The following is a 23,573-nucleotide window of genomic DNA, read 5'->3' on the forward strand; positions in this document are numbered from 1 at the left end:
CTCGGGAGGTATAAGTAGGGGGAAGCAATATATTCGATACCTCATCCAGAAACGCACCCTCTCGAAACCTGGCGAGCAAGCTACACCGCGATGCAGAGCGCCTCTCTTGCAGAGTCTGCCACTTGAGTTTGCTAAACATCTCCGTAACGCTATCACGGTTACCAAATAACCCTGTGACGAAACGCGCCGCTCTTCTTTGGATCTTCTCTATCTCTTCCGTCAACCTGATCTGGTACGGATCCCACACTGATGAGCAATACTCAAGTATAGGTCGAACGAGTGTTTTGTAAGCCACCTCCTTTGTTGATGGACTACATTTTCTAAGGACTCTCCCAATGAATCTCAACCTGGTACCCGCCTTACCAACAATTAATTTTATATGATCATTCCACTTCAAATCGTTCCTTACGCATATTCCCAGATATTTTACAGAAGTAACTGCTACCAGTGTTTGTTCCGCTATCATGTAATCATACAATAAAGGATCCTTCTTTCTATGTATTCGCAATACATTCCATTTGTCTATGTTAAGGGTCAGTTGCCACTCCCTGCACCAAGTGCCTATCCGCTGCAGATCTTCCTGCATTTCGCTACAATTTTATAATGCTGCAACTTCTCTGTATACTACAACATCATCCGCGAGAAGCCGCATGGAACTTCCGACACTATCTACTAGGTCATTTATATATATTGTGAAAAGTAATGGTCCCATAACACTCCCCTGTGGCACGCCAGAGGTTACTTTAACGTCTGTAGACGTCTCTTCATTGATAACAACATGCTGTGTTCTGTTTGCTAAAAATTCTTCAATCCAGCCACACAGCTGGTCCGATATTCCGTAGGCTCTTACTTTGTTTATCAGGCGACAGTGCGGAACTGTATCGAACGCATTCCGGAAGTCAAGGAAAATAGCATCCACCTGGGAGCCTGTATCTAATATTTTCTGGATCTCATGAACAAATAAAGCGAGTTGGGTCTCATACGATCGCAGTTTCCGGAATCCATGGTGATTCCTACAGAGTAGATTCTGGGTTTCCAAAAACGACATGATACTCGAGCAAAAAACATGTTCTAAAATTCTACAACAGATCGATGTCAGAGATATAGGTCTATAGTTTTGCGCATCTGCTCGACGACCCTTCTTGAAGACAGGGACTACCTGTGCTCTTTTCCAATCATTTGGAACCTTCCGCTCCTCTAGAGACTTGCGGTACACGCCTGTTAGAGGGGGGGAAAGTTCTTTCGCGTACTCTGTGTAGAATCGAATTGGTATCCCGTCAGGTCCAGTGGACTTTCCTCTGTTGAGTGATTCCAGTTGCTTTTCTATTCCTTGGACACTTATTTCGATGTCAGCCATTTTTTCGTTTGTGCGAGGATTTAGAGAAGGAACTGCAGTGCGGTCTTCCTCTGCGAAACAGCTTTGGAAAAAGGTATTTAGTATTTCAGCTTTACGCGTGTCATCCTCTGTTTCTATGCCATCATCATCCCGGACTGTCTGGATATGCTTTTCGAGCCACTCGCTGACTTAACGTAAGACCAGAACTTCCTAGGATTTTCTGTCAAGTCGGTACATAGAATTTTACTTTCGAATTCACTGAACGCTCCACGCATAGCCCTCCTTACGCTAACTTTGACACCGTTTAGCTTCTGTTTGTCTGAGAGGTTATGGCTGCGTTAAACTTGGAGTGAATCTCTCTTTGCTTTCGCAGTAGTTTCCTAACTTTGTTGTTGAACTACGGTGGGTTTTTCCCGTCCCTCACAGTTTTACTCGGCACGTACCTGTCTAAAACGCATTTTACGATTGCCTTGAACTTTTTCCATAAACACTCAACATTGTCAGTGTCGGAACAGAAATTTCCGTTTTGGTCTGTTAGGTAGTCTGAAATCTGCCTTCTATTACTCTTGCTAAACAGATAAACCTTCCTCCCTTTTTTTATATTCCTATTAACTTCCATATTCATAGATGCTGCAACGGCCTTATGATCACTGATTCCCTGTTCTGCACTTGCAGAGTCGAAAAGTTCGGGTCTGTTTGTTATCAGTAGGTCCAAGATGTTATCTCCACGAGTCGGTTCACTGTTTAATTGCTCGAGGTAATTTTCGGATAGTGCACTCAGTATAATGTCACTCGATGCTCTGTCCCTTACCATCCGTCCTAAACATCAGAGTGTCCCAGTCTATATCTGGTAAATTGAAATCTCCACCTAAGACTATAACATGCTGAGAAAATTTATGTGAAATGTATTCCAAATTTTCTCTCAGTTGTTCTGCCACTAATGCTGCTGAGTCGGGAGGTCAGTAAAAGGAGCCAATTATTAACCTAGCTCGGTTGTTGAGTGTAACCTTCACCCCTAATAATTCACAGGAACTATCCACTTCTACTTCACTACAGGATAAACTACTACTAACAGCGACAAACACGCCACCACCGGTCGCATGCAATCTATCCTTTCTAAACACCGCCTGTGCCTTCGTAAAAATTTCGGCAGAATTTATCTCTGGCTTCAGCCAGCTTTCTGTACCTACAACGATTTCAGCTTCGGTGCTTTCTATCAGCGCTTGAAATTCCGGTACTTTACCAATGCAGCTTCGACAGTTTACAATTACAATACCGATTGCTGCTTGGTCCTCGCATGTCCTGACTTTTTCCTGCACCCTTTGAGGTTGTTGCCCTTTCTGTATTTGCCCGAGGCCATCTAACCTGAAAAACCGCCCAGTCCACGCCACACAACCCCTGCTACCCGTGTAGCCGCTTGCTGCGTGTAGTGGAATCCTGACCTATCCAGCGGAACCCGAAACCCCTCCACCCTATGGCGCAAGTCGAGGAATCTGCAGCCCACACGGTCGCAGAACCGTCTCAGATTCAGACCCTCCACTCGGCTCTGTACCAAAGGTCCGCAGTCAGTCCTGTCGACGATGCTGCAGATGGTGAGCTCTGCTTTCATCCCGCTAGCGAGACTGGCAGTCTTCACCAAATCAGATAGCCGCCGGAAGCCAGAGAGGATTTCCTCCGATCTGTAACGACACACATCATTGGTGCCGACATGAGCGACCACCTGCGGATGGGTGCACCCTGTACCCTTCATGGCATCCGGAAGGACCCTCTCCACATCTGGAATGACTCCCCCCGGTATGCACACGGGGTGCACATTGGTTTTCTTCCTCTCTCTTGTTGCCATATCCCCAAGGGGCCCCATTACGCGCCTGACGTTGGAGCTCCCAACTACCAGTAAGCCCACCCTCTGCGCCCGCCCAGATCTTGCAGACTGAGGGGCAACCTCTGGAACAGGACAAGCAGCCATGTCCGGCCGAAGATCAGTATCAGCCTGAGACAGCGCCTGAAACCGGTTCGTCAGACAAACTGGAGAGGCCTTCCATTCAGCCCTCCAGAATGTCTTTCGCCCCCTGCCACACCTCGAGACGACCTCCTACTCTACCACAGGTGAGGAATCAGCCTCAATGTGGGCAGTATCCCGGGCAGCCACAGTCGTAGCCCGATCGGGGGATGCGTGGGACTAACAGGCCGTCCCCGACAAACCCCCATCCGGACCCCCACAGTGATGCCCATTGGCAACAGCCTCAAGCTGTGTGACCGAAGCCAACACTGCCTGAAGCTGGGAGGGAAGGGACACCAATTCAGCCTGCATCCGAACACAGCAGTTGCAGTCCCTATCCATGCTAATAACTGTTGTGCAAAGAACGTCTGAACTAATGTACAGAGAGCACAAACAAATCGACACAAAATTTAAACGGTTATTAAAATACAAGATTGCCTAGTATATGCAGTAATGCTGCTACTTGCGCACTGCTGACTCACTGCTCGGCGGCGGAAGGAGACTACGCGATTTTACACTATTCAGGTACTAAAACGCAATGCTACAACTCTCAAATACTATAATAAGCCCGAAATTTATGAATTAAACAATGCAAGTACCAAAAACACGCAAAGAAATTAAGAATTAAACTATGTAACAAATAAGTGAGCTAGGCGTATACGACTTTCTGCTGGCAGCTGCTCATCTAACGGCGGCAGGGAGCACACTGGCTGTGACCAACCGGCACTGGCCGTTCAAAACAAAAACAGAAGACAGACGACTACGCGAATTTACACTATTCGGGTACTAAAACGCGATGCTACGACTCTCAAATACTATAATACGCACAAAATTTATGAATTAAACAATGCAAGTGAGTATACGACTTTCTGCTGGCAGCTGCTTATCCAACGGCGGCAGAGAGCACACTGGCTGTGACCAACCGCCTTCAGAAGTGTCACTCGTTGGCCATTTGGCGTGATGCTATAGCAGTGGGTAATAATAACGAGACAGAGTGTCACGACTGATACGTTAGACTGTGTTAAAACCAAATGCAGCACTGTAGTATGAACTGTGATGCGAGGACGATATCGATAATTGCAGTGGAACTGTGAAGTCATTCAGAAAGTGTGTAGTATCGTGGCGAACGCGCAGGTTATGTTGTGTAACTATTCTAGACAGAATCCCACGGAAATTCATGGGCGCGTTCTCAATTTCGGGCGACAGCTTAAGCTAAACTTCAACGTGAACGTTATTGAACAAAATGTTAAGACTATATGAACACTGTGAGTTTCGGCGAGTTCTATAAACAAGACTGAGAATTAAAACTTCCTGGCAGATTAAAACTGTGTGCCGGACCGAGACTCGAACTCGGGACCTTTGCCTTTTGCGGGCAAGTGCTCTACCAACTGAGCTACCCAAGCACGACTCACGCCCCGTCCTCACAGCTTTACTTCCGCCAGTACCTCGCCTCCTACCTTCCAAGCTTTACAGAAGCTCTCCTGCGAACCTTGCAGAACTAGCACTCCTGAAAGAAAGGATATTGCGGAGACATGGCTTAGCCACAGCCTGGGGGATGTTTCCAGAATGAGATTTTCACTCTGTAGCGGAGTGTGCGCTGATATGAAACTTTCTGGCAGGTTAAAACTGTGTGCCGGACCGAGGCTCGAACTCGGGACCTTTGCCTTTCGTGGGCATGTCTCCGCAATATCCTTTCTTTCAGGAGTGCTAGTTCTGCAAGGTTCGCAGGAGAGCTTCTGTAAAGCTTGGAAGGTAGGAGGCGAAGTACTGGTAGAAGTAAAGCTGTGAGGACGCGACGTGAGTGGTGCTTGGGTCGCTCAGTTGGTAGAGCACTTGCCCGCAAAAGGCAAAGGTCCCGAGTTCGAGTCTCCGTCCGGCACACAGTTTTAATCTGCCAGGAAGTTTCAAATCAGCGCATACTCCGCTGCAGAGTGAAAATCTCATTCAACAGTGAGAATGTTTGCGCGAATAGATTGTGATTGTCGTTGTGAGAGCTGAACTGTTTGCAGCTAAGCGAACATCACGGACTAACATATTATCTAGTTACTTACTACACACATCAAAAAAAGTTTTGCATCACCTCACTTGCGAGGGTTCCAGAACCTGTACAGAAAATTGGAGTAGAGATCAACATAAACATCATTTCCGCCCTTTTTGTTGCTCATGAAAACCACACAATGCATGTTGTACCACCATACAGCGAGACCTTCAGAGGTGGTGGTCCAAATTGCTGTACACACCGGCACCTCTAACACCCAGTAGCACGTCCTATTACATTGATGCATATCTGTATTCGTCGTGGCATACTATCCAAAAGTTTATCAAGGCATTATTGGTCCAGATTGTCCCACTCCACAACGGCGATTCGGCGTAGATCCTTCAGAGTGGTTGGTCACGCCTTCCCTTTTCTATCTATCCCAGGCATGTTCGATAGGGATGTCTGTAGAACATGTTGGCCTCTCTAGTCGAGCGATGTCGTTGACCTGAAGGAAGTCATTCACAAGATGTGCATGACGGGGCGCGAATTGTCGTCCGTGAAGACGAATGCCTCGCCAATATGCTGCCGATATGATTGCACTATCGGTCGGAGGATAGCATTCACGTAACGTACAGCCGTTACGGCACCTTCTATGACCGCCAGTGGCGTACGTCGACCCCACATAGTGGCACTCAAAAACAGCAGGGTACGTCCACCTTGGTCCACTCGCTGGACAGTGTGTCTAAGGCGTTCAGAATGACTGGATTGCCTCCAGACACGTCTTCGACGATTGTCTGGTTGAAGGCATACCCGACACTCATCGGTGAAGAAAACGTGATGCCAATCCTGAGCGCTCCATTCGGCGTGTTGTTGGGCCCGTCTGTACCGCGCTGCATGGTGTCACGTTTGCAAAGATGGACCTCGACATGGACGTCAGGAGTGAAGTTGCGCTTCATGCAGCCTTTTGTGCACAGTTTGAGTCGTAATACGACGTCCTGTGGCTGCACGACAGGCATTATTCAACATGATGGCGTTGCTCTCAGGGTTCCTCCGAGCCATAATCCGTAGGTAGCGGTCATCCACTGCACAGTAGGCCTTGGTCGGCCTGAACGAGGCATGTCATCGACAGTTCCTGTCTCCCTGTATCTCCTCTATGTCCGAACAATATCGCTTTGGTTCACTCCGAGACGTCTGGACACTTCTCTTGTTAAGAGCCCTTCCTGACACAAAATAACGATGTGGACGCGATCGAACCGCGGTATTGACCGCCTACGCATGTTTGAACTACAGACAACACGAGCCGTGTACTTCCTTCTTGGTGAAATGATTAGAACTGATCGGCTGTCGGACCCCCTCCGTCTAATAGGTGCTGCTCATGCATGGATGTTTACATCTTTGGGCGGGTTTAGTGACATCACTGAACAGTCAAAGAGACTGTGTCTGTGATACAACATCTACAGCCAACGTCTATCTTCAGGATTTCTGGGGACCGGGGTGATGCAAAACCTTTTGATGTGTGTATATAGTTTGGAACTGAATGAACTGTCGCCATGGAGACTTGCATACTGATTGAGAAGTGTGGCACCGTTTTCGCCAGAACTGTAAATTCGCGATCATGATTACTAAAAGTGTACGGAATGTAATAGTGCAGTCAGAGGTGGAACTGAATTTTATACTGTTTTAAAACGGTGTACGGGACATTATAAACAGAAACATTGTAATCATGCGCATACCAAGGTGGATTTATACACAGACAACTACGTTCTATCGGCCTATGACGTAAGAGATGCAACGAGGAATGGAATAACTGTGTGGAGAAACACATTCCAAGTAAGAAATATTTTCTGCAATTTCACAACCGATGGAGTTGCTTTAATTACGCCTCCAGCACCGAGCCACCGCTGACGTCACAACGCATTGTCTACAATAAGTTAAGCTGCAACACCAAATACTCAGAGACTTTCGTGTTGTTTTAAATATAATTTCTTTCTCTCTTGAGACAAACTTTTCATCATAGTTGCTTTCTTTAAAAATAAATGTGATTTCGGTGAATTACAGTCTGTGTTGACCTACCATTAACTGTAGTTATTGCCATTTGCTACCTCTTTCTTTCTCCTTTATTTTATTGTAGCTGTTATCGCATGTGATTTTACGTTTTCTTTTGGAGGCTGTGTTCTCATGTATGTGGGCAGTGTTTTATCAGACATTTACGCATTTCAAACAATGGAAACTGCAGATAGGAATATCAACAATGTAGGAAAAGACAGATTGCTACTTACCGTAAAGAAGACACGTCAGGTTACAGACAGGTGCAATTAAAGACACTTACATAAGGCTTTGGGCCACAGCCTCCATCAGTAAGGAGAGACATCACCATTCATACACACACAAGGGTACACAACACACTCACGCGTACACGACCGCCAACTGCAGTTTCGAGTTTGGTTGTCGTGTCTCACTGCTCTCTTGTATGGACAACCTTCCCTGAGGCGGCCTACAATATAGGAGTCTTTTGTCTGTTGACATTTACTCCACTTATATAAGATAAAATTGTCTGAGCTCGACAGGATAAAATACTGTGAGTGCTAGGAAACTAGCGGTGCGAGGAAGAGGAATGTTCGGTCTTCTTCTTCTGCTTAACTCTTGGAATAGCAGCGATTATGCGTTGCCAGTCATACTCGGTAAAGATAGGGAAGCAGTTTATAAGGTCCAAGTCCCTCTTAGGAACGACGGCTTAGTTGTCGTGTGTGCCAGCCCGCTTAAGTTGTGGCGTTCTCCATTAAATTCCGGGCGCCGACCAATCGTAGCAAAGCTGCTTGCTTGCTATCGGTGCAAGGCACGCTACTGGCGGAATGTTTGATTTCGACAGCTCTCAACTACGTAAACTTTGTTTACATTCAAGAAGACATCATATTACGGCTTTCTCACCAACAAATGCGAGTTATTTACCTCTTTCAGTTGTAACGGAGCAAAACTGTAGTCATCTCCTTAATTATTTACGAATATATTTGCGGGAGTTTTCCTCCTATATGTTCTTTTGTGTTTGTTGCCAAACTCTGACGTGGTTGCTTTCGTTAAGTTTGAAAAGTAAAACAGTTTTTTTTAGTTCAAATTCTCGAAATTTATGGTCACAATTACGCAAGGTAAGTCTCAGAGAACTGTTGTCTCCGCACAAGGGCGAAGAGAGAGCATCCCTGACCGGAAAAAGAATAGAACGTGGCGATATAATTATTGAGCTTTTTAAACAAAAAGACTGCGGTATAAAACGGCTTCAGATTTAGGGTACAGTGGGGCTATTACACTCACGGGGCTCATCCTCCTGAAATAATAAGTTTTGCAGTAGTACACTAGTTCCTCACAGAGACTTCAGTGTGTGCCAAAGGTCTCTTTGTCATCGCATATGGTTGTAGTAACGGTGTTTTGAAGAACACAGGCTACACTGTGTGTGTATATATTGCTGGCACGCAAAGATGTGACTTGCCAAGTCTTTGGAAATGTCTGCACATCGGGGTATTTCGCCACGTAAACGTGTGGTTATTTCCGATCAGTCAAATTATTTGTTTAATTGATAAATCACTGTGAAATTCTAGAGAACACATTATTTTGGTTTGTTCTCAGTTGATCAGTACATACGAAGAGGGAAAAGCCAAGTGCTTCATGGTCTGACGAAAATATGAAACAAGCAGTAACGTGTGTTGTAGGCAACTTGTCTGGATAAACTGCCAGCAATGTGCTACTAGGTTTCACCAAGTGTGCATAGGTGCAAAAAGGACGAAAAGCGTTTGCTCAGATTTTGACACTTAAGTGCACTGGATGGAGTAGACTCTTGATAGGTGGGATAGCCCCATCATTGCTTATATACTGTGATTTCTGCCTTCTTTGGGTATTTAATACTTTGCTCGTGTAAAGGAATTTCGACCTCTTATATACAACGAGCGAGGTGGCGCAGTGGTTAGACACTGCACTCGCATTCGGGAGGACGGCGGTTCAATCCCGCGTCCGGCCATCCTGATTTAGGTTTTCCGTGATTTCCCTAAATCACTCCAGGCAAATGCCGGGATGGTTTCGCTGAAAGAGCACGGCCGACTTCCTTCCCCATCCTTCCCTAATCCGATGAGACCTCGCTGTCTGGTCTACTTCCCCAAACAACCCCCCCCCCCCCACCCCCCACCCTCTTATATAGTGGAATGTATTCACAATCAACATACCATAATTGTATCACATTGATAGATTTTTGAAAAAGTTTCGTATTGTGCCGGCCGGAGTGGCCGAGCGGTTGTATACGCTGCAGTCTGGAACCGCGAGACCGCTACGGTCGCAGGTTCGAATCCTGCCTCGGGTATGGATGCATGTGATGTCCTTAGGTTAGTTAGGTTTAAGTAATTCTAAGTTCGAGTTTTGTGTGGGATGAGTGACAGGCAGTTCGGGTTCAGGCCGGGGCGATCGGCATCTGATGCAATTGCCCTGGCGGCCGAGGTCTGTGACTCGACCCCGCACAAATACGTGGTTGGCATCATGGTGGATATCAGTGGCGCCTTTGACAACCTGTGGTGGCCTTCGCTCTTCTCCTGCTTGCGGGAGAAAGAGTGTCCAGGGCCGCTATATGGTTGCCTGAGGAGCTATTGTAAGGATCGGGAGGTCTGGTTATCATCATCTAGCGAAAGAGTTGGGAAGGTAATTACCAAAGGATGTCCCCAAGGTTCTGTTTTAGGACCCCTCTTTTGGGACACCCATATGGAGCCTTTATTAGATAGACTGCAACAAAGTAATGAGGTGCTAGAGGTGACAGCCTACGCGGATGACCTCCTTCTGTTGGTTGGTGGCCGTAGCCGCGAAGACATTGAGCCAAAAATAGAGACAGCATTAGACAAACTCCAACAGTGGTGCCACACGACTAAAATGACGATTTCACCCAGTAAATCCACCTACTTACTACTAAAAGGACAACTCATCAGAAACCCGACAGTAAGAATAGACGGTTCACCAGTTCTCCGACGACGAGAGACACGCTACCTGGGAGTCATCATTGATGAGAGGTGGAACTTCGGTAAACACATTGATACTGTCACCCAAAGAGCCCTTCAGATATTAAATAATCTCATTTCAATAGGTCACAAAAGATTTCATCTTCCTCCACACTTAATCAGACTCTATCACAATAGTATTTTAACCTCAGTTGTGGGCTATGGCTCAGGAGTCTGGGCGCACAGGCTCACGAGGGTTGTGCCCGCCATGGCCGTGAGAAGGGTCCAGAGAAGTATGGTACTAAGAGCAGTAGTCGCCTATAGAACATCTCCGGGGGGGGGGGGGGGGGCCTATTAGCCATAATGGGGCTCTGCCCCCTAGACATAAAGATAAGAGAGCAGGCGGCATGGTATTGGGCCAAGAAGGGAAATCATGAAAAGATTGCTGATATTATGGGTATTAGAGTGGGGGATAAGAGAGATAAGGAAAAGAGGGGAGGAGCTCTGGCAGGAGACTTGGGAGGCAGAAGAGACGGGACGAAGAACCTTCCAGTTCCTACCTGATGTCAGGGAACGACTTGGACTGAAGTACTTCGAGCCTACGCGAGGGTTGATCCACTTTCTCACTGGCCATGGACCCTACCCGACTTATTTATGTCGATTTGGGAAGAGGGCAACACCAGCGTGTGACTGTGGTGATCCGGAGGGTACACCCGAGCACGTAGTTTACGAATGTCCCCTCTTCAATGATGTTGCCAACACACTACGAGATAGACTACCCAACCGCGACACATACCAACTACTCAGACAAGAGGAAACATTTCAGACCTTAAACACCTTGGCTAACGAGGTATCTCGAAAAGTTCTCATTGACTATTTAGGCGAGATACAATAACCACCAATTGCGTCTAGGAGCCCCACTCCCATGCCGCCTGTGCGTGGACTGGCCGACCACATCTAAGTTGGAATCCGCCACGTGCAGGACTAGGGGGAGTGGGGAACAACCACCGATCGTGACACACACCGGATTTGACGTAGGATAAGTTAGTTTGTAGGACTTAGTTATAGGAAATTAAGATAGGGACTGCAGCGAGTAAACATCGAGGCCTGCCCAGTGCCAGGGGCATGCTCTTCGGGGTTAGCTCGAAGAGCAAGGCCAATGCAAGTAGGTTTATATCTTTACTGGCACAACATGTGACGCTGCAGTATAATTAAATTAGTCATAGGAATAAGAAATAAATAGTATATGTAGATATTAGATGCCCATTGTTATTAACATTAATATTAACTGTAGCTCACCAACTAATACTAAACTAGCTGCAACATTTCAATAAAAATGTATAAATGTTTAGGACCCACTAATGTAGTAAGGTAGTGGGTTAGTTTGTATAATTAAAATGGTTTTGTAATAAAGATTTTTTTTAAAAAAAAAAAAAGTTCTAGGGGACTGATGACCTCAGATGTTAAGTCCCATAGTGCTCAGAGCCATTTGCACCATTTTTCGTATTGTATTACACGGGGCATAGCCCGCCCGGCTAGCCGTGCGGTCTTACGCGCTGCTTCCCGAGCGGCAAGGCGTGACGGTCCCCGGCACGACGCGCCTGGCGGATTAGTGTCGAGGTCCGGTGTGCCGGCCAGCCTGTGGATGGTTTTTAAGGCGGTTTTCCGACTGCCTCGGCGAATGCGGGCTGGTTCCCCTTATTCCGCCTCAGTTACACTATTTCGGCGACTGCTGCGCAAACACTGTCTCCACTTACGCGTACACCATAATTACTCTATCACGCAAACATTGGGTTGTACACTCGTCTGGAATGAGACGTTCCCGGGGGGTCCACTGGGGGGGGGGGGGGGGGGGGCCGAACTTCACAATAACCCTGGGTCCAGTGTGGGGCGGCGGTACGGTGCGTGGACTGCTGAAGCCTGTTGTGGGGTTGTGTAGCACTGAGGGGTACGGCGGGGACAAAGCCTCTCCGTCGTTTCTAGGTCCCCAGATCAATACATACATACAAATGGGGCTTACGGCTGAAATGAGTGGAATAGTCCCGCTATACCCTGAGTGTAAGACTGCACGGATCTTCACGTGTCAGTTGACAGACATCGTTTTCCACATAGCGACGCCAGGCGCTGTGTTACGTTCCACCTGTGTGCAGGTGTTGGCGCCGTGGCTGCCGCGTGGTACGAAGATCGTGGCGTGCGACATCAGCGCCGAGATGCTGCGCTACGCGCAGACCAACAACTCGCTGCCCGGCGTCGTAGCGTACGAGCGGCTGGACGTGACGGACGCGCTGCAGCTGGAGCAGAGCGGCGTGTGGCGGCGAGGGCCCTACTCCAAGGCGTTCGCCTTCCTGCTGCTCCAGTGGCTGCCCGACAACAGGTCAGCCTGCACTCTCTCTCTTTCTCTCTTCCCCAGCCCTCCTGGCTTACAGAGGCCGAGGAACAACTTAAATGGACAAAAATCAAAAAATGGAAAATCCAGGATGGAATGTAACAATATTGTGTGTTCCGTTTGCGTGAGTGTGTATGTGGGTGTTTGCCATCTAATTCTGACGAAGGCATTACTGACCGGAAGCTATTATTAACGACAGTCTTTTTGCTGTGCCTGTATACGACTCAGCATTTTCACAATATCGTTAAATGGACAAAAAATTTGTCACGTCCTACGAGTTAATAGCTTGTAGCGCCGCCTCTGTCCTTAATTACTGCCCTGCAACGTTATCATACTTTCAAACAGTACACAGTTCAGATTTTGTATTCCGCATTATACTCAAAATTGTTTAACGAGTGTTTAAAAGCTACCAGATAAAGCGTTTTAGACCTGCAAACATTTCACTGAAAACATCAATGCTTAACTACTCAGTTGGAGGTGTTTATTATTGACGATAAATTAAACGCATTCTAGTCCGTTGGAGGGGTGAATCTCTTGGAGTTACGTTGCATTTTGTCTTAATAAACACTAAGACACTGTAGCGATACGTGCCATTCCTTGAATGAGAGGTATCACGTCCTTCAATACTTGTGTCAGACAAAAGATGTTCGGGTCAAAGTAGTCGATAAGTGGTGGGGACCCCACTGTTAGTCCGCAGCTCGTGGTCGTGCGGTAGCGTTCTCGCTTCCCGCGCCCGGGTTCCCGGGTTCGATTCCCGGCGGGGTCAGGAATTTTCTCTGCCTCGTTATGACTGGGTGTTGTGTGATGTCCTTAGGCTAGTTAGGTTGAAGTAGTTCTAAGTTCTAGGGGACTGATGACCTTAGATGTTAAGTCCCATAGTGCTCAGAGCCATTTGAACCATTTTGAACCCCACTGTTGGGAGGTGTTTTAAATCGTAGTAGCTGATACCAGAGCTAACGATCCAGTGACTGTACAGAAGAGGGTAGCAGTCAGGCGACCCTACCTGCTGAAGTGGAGATAAGAGTTCCATGGACAGGGTGGCACGGAAGAAACATCTCCATGGAATCTAAGAACGCAAAATGTCAAAGATAATAAATGTATTGTAATTGTTAAATGTCAAGTTGAATATCAGAACTTTTATGTAGGTACTGTAGAGAGTCAGTATACAACTTGGTAACTGTCCTCATTTTTCATGCATTGCGTTGTAATTTTGAAGATAACCTAAGAAGGTGAATTTCACCTCGCTTCTTATTTATCTGGTGCACTGAATGAGAACGAGAAGTTAATTCCCAGCAGCTTTGTCTGCAGCCTGTAAGTCTGAGCCAAGTTGGAGCAAGAAGGCATATGGTTTCAGGTCACAGACTAGCTGGACCCTGATTAATAATAACGGCGACCGAATATTCAGTAAGCAAAATTCATTGTATATAAAAGAGTGTTCAGGTGGCAACTTAGTTGAGTGTTTGGTGCATAAGGTGAAGCATAACAAACCTCCACTCAGCCCAAGCCAACCTGAACACTCCACGTGGTGACAATGACAGGTTGGCTTGGGCTGAGTGGAGGTTTGTTATGCTTCACCTTATGCACCAAACACTTAACTAAGTTGCCACCTGAACACTCTTTTATATACAATGAATTTTGCTCACTGAATATTCGGTCGCCGTTAACTATTATCAATCAGGGTCCGTCTAGTCTGTTCCCTGAATTCGTGTGAGTTCTTCCTCCAACTTGACTCAGACTCCGCTTAATTACAGGCTGCTGATAAAGCTACTGAAAACTAACTTCTCGTTCTCATTCACTCCACCACATTAATAAGAAAGGAGATGCGATTCACGTTCGTATATTGTCTTCAAAATTACAACTCAATACATGACAAATGAGGACAGCTACCAACTCGTATACTGCCTCTCTGTACTGCGTCCATAACAGATTTGATATTCAACTTGATAATTAACAATTACAAGACATTCATTATCTTCGAAATTTCGCGTTCTCAGTTTTCGTAGAGCTCTTTCTTCCGCACCGCACGCTCCATGAACTCCTGTCTCCACCTCAGCAGGTGGGGCCGTCTGACCGCTGCCCACTTCCTTACAGTCACTGTGTCGTTAGCTGTGGTATCAGCACCTAAGATTTAAAACACCTCCTAGCAGTGGGGTCCTCACCAATTATTGACTACTCTGAGTCACAAACATATTTTTTTCTGACATGTGTATTTAGGGACATGATACCTCTCATTCAAGCAATGGGATGTATCACTACAACACTCAGCGAAAAAAAAGCCGCACCACGGATCAATTATCCTTATGGGACGAAAATCGGTAGGTGTGATGTACAGACAAAAAATTACCACAATTTCACTAAAAGCTGGATGATCTGTTCAAGAAAAAGAGCTTCACAGGCTGAGAAAGGCAATAACTTGGTCCATCTTTGTCCCTTATGCAAGCAATTATTCAGCTTGCGTTGACTGAGAGAATTGGTGGATGTCCCCCTGTGGGATATCGTGCCGCCGGCCGCTGTGACTGAGCGTTATACGCGCTTCAGTCCGGGACCGCGCTGCTGCTACAGTCGCAGGTTCGAATCCTGCCTCGAGCATGGATGTGTGTGCTGTCCTTAGGTTAGTTAGGTTTAAGTGGTTCTAAGCGTAGGGGACTGATGACCTGCCGGCCGCGGTGGTCTAGCGGTTCTAGGCGCTCAGTCCGGAACCGCGCGACTGCTACGGTCGCAGGTTCGAATCCTGCCTCGGGCATGGATGTGTGTGATGTCCTTAGGTTAGTTAGGTTTAAGTAGTTCTAAGTTCTAGGGGACTGATGACCACAGATGTTAAGTCCCATAGTGCTCAGAGCCATTTGTACCATTTTTTTTTTAACTGATGACCTCAGATGTTAAGTCCCATAGTGCTTAGAGACATTTGAACCATTTAATATCGTGCCAAATTCTATCCAACTGACGTGTAAGTCGTCAAAGTCCCGAGCTCGTTGGAGGACCCTGTCCATAATAGCCCAAACTTCTCAATTGGGGAGAGATCTGGCGATCTTAGTGTCAAGCAGAAAGACAAACAGTAGAAACTGTCGCACTCTGTGGGTAGGCATTAACTTGTTGAAATGTGCGCTGTGCTTAGAGACATTTGAACCATTTAATATCGTGCCAAATTCTATCCAACTGACGTGTAAGTCGTCAAAGTCCCGAGCTCGTTGGAGCCCAATAATAGCCCAAACTTCTCAATTGGGGAGAGATCTGGCGACCTTAGTGTCAAGCACAAAGACAAACAGTAGAAACTGTCGCACTCTGTGGGTAGGCATTAACTTGTTGAAATGTACGCCCACGACGGTTTGCATGAAGAACAACAAAACGGGGTGCAGAATACTGTCAACGCACCGCTGTGCTGTATGATGATGATGTTTGGTTTGTGGGGCGCTCAACTGCGCGGTCATCAGCTCCCATACGAAGTCCCAATTTTTACACAGTCCAGTATAGCCACTGTCACGAATGATAATGATGAAATGATGAGGACAACACAAACACCCAGTCCATGGGCAGAGAAAATCCCCAACCCGGTCGGGAATCGAACCCCAGGACCTCATGATCCAGAGGCAGCAACGCCAGCCACTAGACCACGAGCTATGAACCTTTGCCGTATGGGTGTCGTACACGACAACGATAGGGGTGTTGGTATGGGAGGTACAAACCCCTCTCTAGACCATCTCTTCTAGTTGTCGGGCCTTATGGCGGGCGACAGTTAGATTGGTGTCCCACCACTGTCCAAGGTTTCTCCAGACACGTCTTCGGCCTGGAATCACACTGATTGGAGTAGAATCGTCTTCAAAAGTGAGATTCGCTTCGAAACGAGCCCCCATGACTCTACCTTGGCCAGCAAGGATGCCGGATCTCCGCCCACTTGAGAAAGTTTGAGTATTATGGGCAGGGCCCTCCAACCAGCTAGGTGTTTTGATGATCTAACGCGCCAAGTGGACAGAATTTGTCACGATATCTCACAGGACGACGTCCAACAGCTCTGTCAAGCAATGCCAAACCGAATAACTGCTTGCATAATGGCCAGAAGTGGAAACGTCCCCTTAGAAAAATTATAAATGACTGTGCTTAAACTGACACACAATATTTTTAGCGCAACGCAGTCCGACTTTCAAAAATCCCTACAAAAGAATGGCCCTGACTAACAATAACCTATACCTTTCATGAATCACTTACCTCACAAAAATCTTCGTTACTCGAACTACTGCAATACAGCGAGCGCCACTACTGCCAGCTAAATAAAAGATTCTAACTACTGAAGGCACTAACTACTGATAGGCATAGTTAGCAAATGAAAGATTTTGATAGAGAACAAACAATGTATTTACCTTAATAGTGTTCAAAAGTCATAATATATATATATCAGTTCGTGACATCCAGTATTACAAATTTACTTTCTCTGATGGACACACGTCCAGTTCATCCGCTCTCAAAACTCCGCCATCTCTCTCCCCACATCCACCACTGCTGGCGGCTCACCTCCAACTGCGCAACACTACGCGCTGTTAATAGCCTACTTCCCAATACTACAATAGCATACTCTCCAACAATGCAAACCAACCACAAAATTCACACAGCACAGTCAGTGATTATCATATAGAGTGCTACGTGGCGTTACCAACATAATACCTAAACAGCCTACTTACAAAGTGAACTAATTCATTATTGACTTGCTCATTTTGTGAAGCTGTTCCCTTGAATCAAGCATCCAAATAGTCTGAAATTGTAATCATTTGTTTATTTGTACATGTACATTGCACCTACCCTTTCCGTCCCATTCGGATCATTCCTTCGTGGAGCATCCTTTTGTCTTTTTGTCTCAGAGTGTAAATGACTTACCAACAATCATTATTTTCTCTCATCATTAGTGACACTTCATAACTTTTCGTTAACAAACATTAATACAAAATCTAGAAACTTTGAAAAGTTAAGCTGATATGTCTTGAATTCATAGCCTAGTGACTAACTGACCTACTGACGTTTGTGGACGCACCTGTAGTCCCTTAAACAATACTACCACAGTTTTAAGTATTAAGGGAATACAAATGATGTGTTAATTACAATAAAAAGGATGAATATAAATAATTTGGCATACGATATCAAGGTCAAAAAGGAATATAAATACGTTTTCAAGTAACCGTTTTTTCGATTTCAAAGTCTTTCTATACTAAATTTTTTGTAAAACAAATGTGTTTAACAGTTGCAGTACAAATATGCAAATTGCTGCTGACAAGGGAACCTCCCCATCGCACCCCCCTCAGATTTAGTTATAGATTGGCACATTCGATAGGCCTTGAAAAACTAAACACAGATCAATCGAGAAAACAGGAAGAAGTTGTGTGGAACTATGAAAAAATAAGCAAAATATACAAACTGAGTAGTCCATGCGCAAGTTAGGCAACATCAAGGATAACGCGTACTCAGGAGCGCCGTGGTCTCGTGGTTAGCGTGAGCAGCTGCTGAATGAGAGGTCCAGGGTCAAGTCTTTCCTCGGGTGAAAATTTTTACTTACTTTATTTTCGCAAAGTTATGATCTGTCCGTTCGTTCATTGACGTCTCTGTTCACTGTAATAAGTTTAGTGTCTGTGTTTTGCGACCGCACCGCAAAACAGTGCGATTAGTAGACGAAAGGACGTGCCTCTCCAATGGGAACCGAAAACATTTGATCGCAAGGTTATAGGTCAACCGATTCCTCCACAGGAAAACACGTCTGATATGTTCTATACGACACTGGCGACGGCTTGTGCGTCATATGACAAGAATATGTTGTCGACTCACCTAACTTGTACACTTGGCGAATGGGTAAAAAGATTCTTCTACCTTGCCCGATTTAGGTTTTCTTGTGGATGTGATAATCACTCCCAAGAAAGTGATGAAAACATAAGCGTTTGTCACATGATGAAAATATAAGCGTTTGTCACATAAACTGAAAATTAAAAAGTTAAATTTTTCACCCTAGGGAAGTCTTGAACCAAGGACCTCTCGTTCCGCAGCTGCTCACGCTAACCACGAGACCACGGCACCCCTGAGCTTGTTCTTTTCTTTTTGCTGCCTATCTTGCGCATGGACTACTCAGTTTGTATATTTTGCTTATTTTTTCATAGTTACACACAACTTCTTCCTGTTTTCTAGATTGATCTGTGTTCAGTTTTTCAAGACCTATCCACTGTGCCAACTTATAACTAAATCTGAGGGGGGTGCGATGGGGAGGTTCCCTTGTGAGACGCTTAATTATTTTAATTAGTATCACTTGAAGACGTTTCAATTCTATAGGTACATTATTTGGTGCGTCTGGTTATTTTATGAACCATCTTGAAGATCAGGTGTTGACAGATGTGAAAATTACCGAACAATCAGTTTAATAAGCCACAGCTGCAAAATACTAACACGAATTCTTTACAGACGACCTCGGGGAAGATCAGTTTGGATTCCGTAGAAATACTGGAACACGTGAGGCAATACTGACCCTACGACTTATCTTAGAAGCTAGATTAAGGAAAGGCAAACCTACGTTTCTAGCATTTGTAGACTTAGAGGAAGCTTTTGACAATGTTGACTGGAATACTCTCTTTCAAATTCTAAAGGTGGCAGGGGTAAAATACAGGGAGCGAAAGGCTATTTACAATTTGTACAGAAAGCAGATGGCAGTTATAAGAGTCGAGGGACATGAAAGGGAAGCAGTGGTTGGGAAGGGAGTAAGACAGGGTTGTAGCCTCTCCCCGATGTTATTCAATCTGTATATTGAGCAAGCAGTAAAGGAAACAAAAGAAAAGTTCGGAGTAGGTATTAAAATCCATGGAGAAGAAATAAAAACTTTGAGGTTAGCCGATGACATTGTAATTCTGTCAGAGACAGCAAAGGACTTGGAAGAGCAGTTGAACGGAATGGATGGTGTCTTGAAGGGAGGATATAAGATGAACATCAACAAAAGCAAAACGAGGATAATGGAATGTAGTCGAATTAAGTCGGGTGATGTTGAGGGTATTAGATTAGGAAATGAGACACTTAAAGTAGTAAAGGAGTTTTGCTATTTGGGGAGCAAAATAACTGATGATGGTCGAAGTAGAGAGGATATAAAATGTAGACTGGCAATGGCAAGGAAAGCGTTTCTGAAGAAGAGAAATTTGTTAACATCGGGTATAGATTTAAGTGTCAGGAAGTCATTTCTGAAAGTATTTGTATGGAGTGTAGCCATGTATGGATGTGAAACATGGACGGTAAATAGTTTGGACAAGAAGAGAATAGAAGCTTTCGAAATGTGGTGCTACAGAAGAATGCTGAAGATTAGATGGGTAGATCACATAACTAATGAGGAAGTATTGAATAGGATTGGGGAGAAGAGAAGTTTGTGGCACAACTTGACCAGAAGAAGGTATTGGAGGGCAGCGTGAAGGGTAAAAATCGTAGAGGGAGACCAAGAGATGAGTACACTAAGCAGATTCAGAAGGATATAGGTTGCAGTAGGTACTGAGAGATGAAGAAGCTTGCACAGGATAGAGTAGCATGGAGAGCTGCATCAAACCTGTCTCAGGACGGAAGACCACACAACAACAACATGGAAAATTTTTTAAATGTAAGCCGAAGCGTGATATTTTAAATGTGTCATGCAGTCCTAAGGACAGTAATAGACGAAATTGCAGTATGACGATAGTTACTTCAGTTTCGGATTTCCATACGCTACTGTTGAAAATGAAGAACGACCACTCTGTGTCGTTTGTTTCACAGTTGCATCTACTGAAAGTATGCTTCCAAACAAAATGAAGTCACATTTACAGTCGAACCATGGTAAGAATAAACAGAAAGTTGGTAAACAATTTACGAGGATAAGTTTTACGCAAGTTAAAAGAAATGAAATAAAAATGCTTTCGGCTCATCATGCTACATTTCGCAACACAATTAAATGGTCACTAAATTTTCGACACACATTAATTTTCTCCCATCGCGAAGCAGAAATTTGAAATTTGACTCAAAGGCATCTACAAACTTCCTCTGCAATGGTGCAAAACCGTGGCGCCCTGCAACGCCACACGCTGTGCTCGTTACGCTTCGAACAGCGAGGTGGCGACACATGCGACGAAATACCCACAGCTCAGTCCATGCGAGGTTTGACGGAAGTTAAAGATGTCACACTGGCACCATATTTCACCGCAATCCTGCCATGGACGTGTCACACGCTGGGAAGGTCGCACAGCCCCTCTGACCCACATCTCACCCCTTCCCTCGTCGCAGCTGTGACGGAGGTCAGAACCGTAACACCTAGCGTCCAGACACGCGGTTTTCTTATTGGTGGCCGAGGAAAAGATTTCAGACACTCCGTCTCTCAGAATCCTCACAAAAAGTCCTTCCCATGGGGCGTTGATTCCCACATATTTCGCGGTCGAATACTACAGTTCGCAGTGCGAAGAACAACAGGACTTCGTTCTTGACAACCTTTGATACTGCTGACTCTCCACGTCGATTCCACCCATCTCTAAGGACAGCGTAGGCTTGCAACCTCACTGTATGTGATCGCACTGCTTTGGAGTGGAGCACGACCGCAATTTTTGCTCTGGTGTACAGAGTGCAACCACTAGAGAACGTTCAAAACCATTTGAAAAGATTCGAATGAACCTGCTTATGCTTCCAGCCCACCTGTTTCGCGCCTTCCTGTAGCGTGATCACCGGGGTAGGGGGCAGGATGTGTGCCACAGTCACAATTGTGAATGAAAAATGTTCAAATTTGTGTGAAATCTTATGGGACTTAACTGCTAAGGTCATCAGTCCTTAAGCTTACACACTTCTTAACCTAAATTATCCTAAGGACACACACACGCCCATGCCCGAGGGAGGACTCGAATCTCCACCGGGACCAGCCACACAGTCCATGACTGCAGCGCCTTGATCACTCGGCTAATCCCGCGCGGCGTTGTGAATGAAACGGCAAAGGGTCTGCCTAAGAGTCGCAGTTCAGCAACACGCTCGGTGCCATCCGCGCAACTGTGTTGCCCCCTTTAAAATGTTGTTGTACAGAGAGAGCCATTCACTCATTACTACGGCCTAGCATGACAGGTATCCATTTAGACACCCGTTAGATTTCACATTAATTCAGTGACATAGCACCACTCTGCTGAGCAATGTCGAAATGGTTGCCTCATCAGACCGGCGCCTAGCGATCAATGAATGGCTATTTGTGTACAGCGACATTTTTAAAGTGACCTACAAAGGTGTGCGTATGGCAACGAGGCTGTTGCTAAACTTGGGGTGGGGAGGGGGGTGAGGGAGGGTGAGAGGGACCCTTTGCTGTCTTACATATGCATGTGTCACTAATGTCGAGCCGGCTGGTGTGGCCGAGCGGTTCTAGGCGCTTCAGTGTGGAAACGCGCGACTGCTACGGTCGCAGGTTCGAATTCTGCCTCGGGCATGGATGTGTGTGATGTCCTTAGGTTAGTTAGGCTTAAGTAGTTCTAGGTTCTAAGGGACTGATGACTGCAGATGTTAAGTCCCATAGTGCTCAGAGCCATTTAAACTAATGTCGATGCCCCCCCCCCCCCCCTCTCCCGCACCCCCCGGCATATCATCCCACAAAAGAGCGCGTGACACGACAGCTGAAAGATCATAAACACCATTTTCTGCTTCGGAACACGTTCAGCTTTCGTCGAATAGTTTTGAATAGTCCATAGTGCTTCCACTCAGTACACCAGAGAAAAATCTGCGGTTGTGCTACTCTTTGAAGGGCTGCGATCATGCTCAGTGGGGTAGCAGGCCAGTGATGCCCGTGGGAAGATTTGAATTGTCCGGGGACGGGGGATAAAAAAAACAGTGTGAGAGGTTGTAAAGAACACTGATGCTAATCGCACTGCGAACTGTCGTTTTCGACTCAAAATGTGTAATTGATGCCCTTTATGCCACTCCCTCAGGCCTTTTTGTGTGTATTCTGAGTGCCAGTGTGCCTTAAATTATTCCCTCGGCCACCAAAAAGAGGGGCTGTTACGACCTTTCCACCGTGTGACATGTCTATGTTGCCGTTCGGCAGAACTGTGATGAAATATGTTGCCAATGTGACATCATTAACCCATTTACACGTCACGTAAACTGTTGAGCTGTGGCATTCATTCCACACGTGTCGACACCTTGCTCTTAGAAGGGTCACAGAGCCCGTGGGTGACGATCTATCCCGCTGTTTCGTGTCTAGAGAGGAAGGTTGTACGCCCCTTCCAGTGAAATTTCAGACACATGCATCGTAACGGGTGGGGATTATGGGACATAGGAAAAGTGATCCTGCAATGGTGATGTGCAGTGTAGGAGTCACACTCTCCCCAGATTTCGTGTCTTAATATTAAGTAGCCGTGACCTTAAAGTCTACGTGACACCTATTCTTAATTACTCACAAGTAGGGCTAGGTCAAGCCTAAGGGTGTAGGGAACTGCATGTGTTACAGATGTTGTCATTCTGTCCAAGACGATCCTTAAGTACTTTGTCTTCACTTGTTTCTTCATGCACCCTTGTCCTCTAGTATTAGTTCTCCTTTTCACCAGTCTCTTCCTTTCCATCGATCCCGTTTCTGACACGAAATGAGACTCGGTGTCAAGATGACATACAGTGGTGTTGCAGGACTACGGTGTCCTTACAGAAAGGTTTAATGGTCCGCGGGATATCAGCAGTATCGAAGGTTGTCAAGAGCGAGGTTCTGTTGTTCATCGCACTGCGAACTGTCGTCTTCGACCGGAAAATGAGTTGGAATCACGTCCCAAGGGGAGGACTTTTCGTGTGGCTTCTGGGTGGCAGTGTGTCTGAAATTATGTCCTCGGCACCCAAAAGAAAACCGTCTGAACTGGACGCTAGGCGTTACGGTTGTAGCCTCCGTCACAGTGCGGCAACAGAGTGGATGAAGTATGGATAAGAGG

The 23,573-nt window shown here is 46.0% G+C and overlaps 1 protein-coding gene and 1 non-coding gene across 2 annotated transcripts in view; one reads left to right on the forward strand and one right to left on the reverse strand.

The window, feature by feature from the left end:
• LOC124777730 (juvenile hormone acid O-methyltransferase-like) overlaps positions 1-23,573 on the forward strand; it is a 112,299-nt gene that overhangs the window by 31,894 nt on the left and 56,832 nt on the right. The window contains exon 3 of the mRNA XM_047253229.1: positions 12,428-12,651. Coding sequence (XP_047109185.1) covers positions 12,428-12,651 — 224 coding nt within the window. The remainder of the gene's footprint in view (positions 1-12,427; positions 12,652-23,573) is intronic.
• On the reverse strand, positions 4,665-4,739 carry Trnal-caa. Its single transcript has one exon. It is a non-coding gene; the product is annotated as a tRNA-Leu (tRNA).

This window comes from Schistocerca piceifrons, chromosome 2 (genome assembly GCF_021461385.2).
Source record: "Schistocerca piceifrons isolate TAMUIC-IGC-003096 chromosome 2, iqSchPice1.1, whole genome shotgun sequence".
NCBI lineage: Eukaryota > Metazoa > Arthropoda > Insecta > Orthoptera > Acrididae > Schistocerca > Schistocerca piceifrons.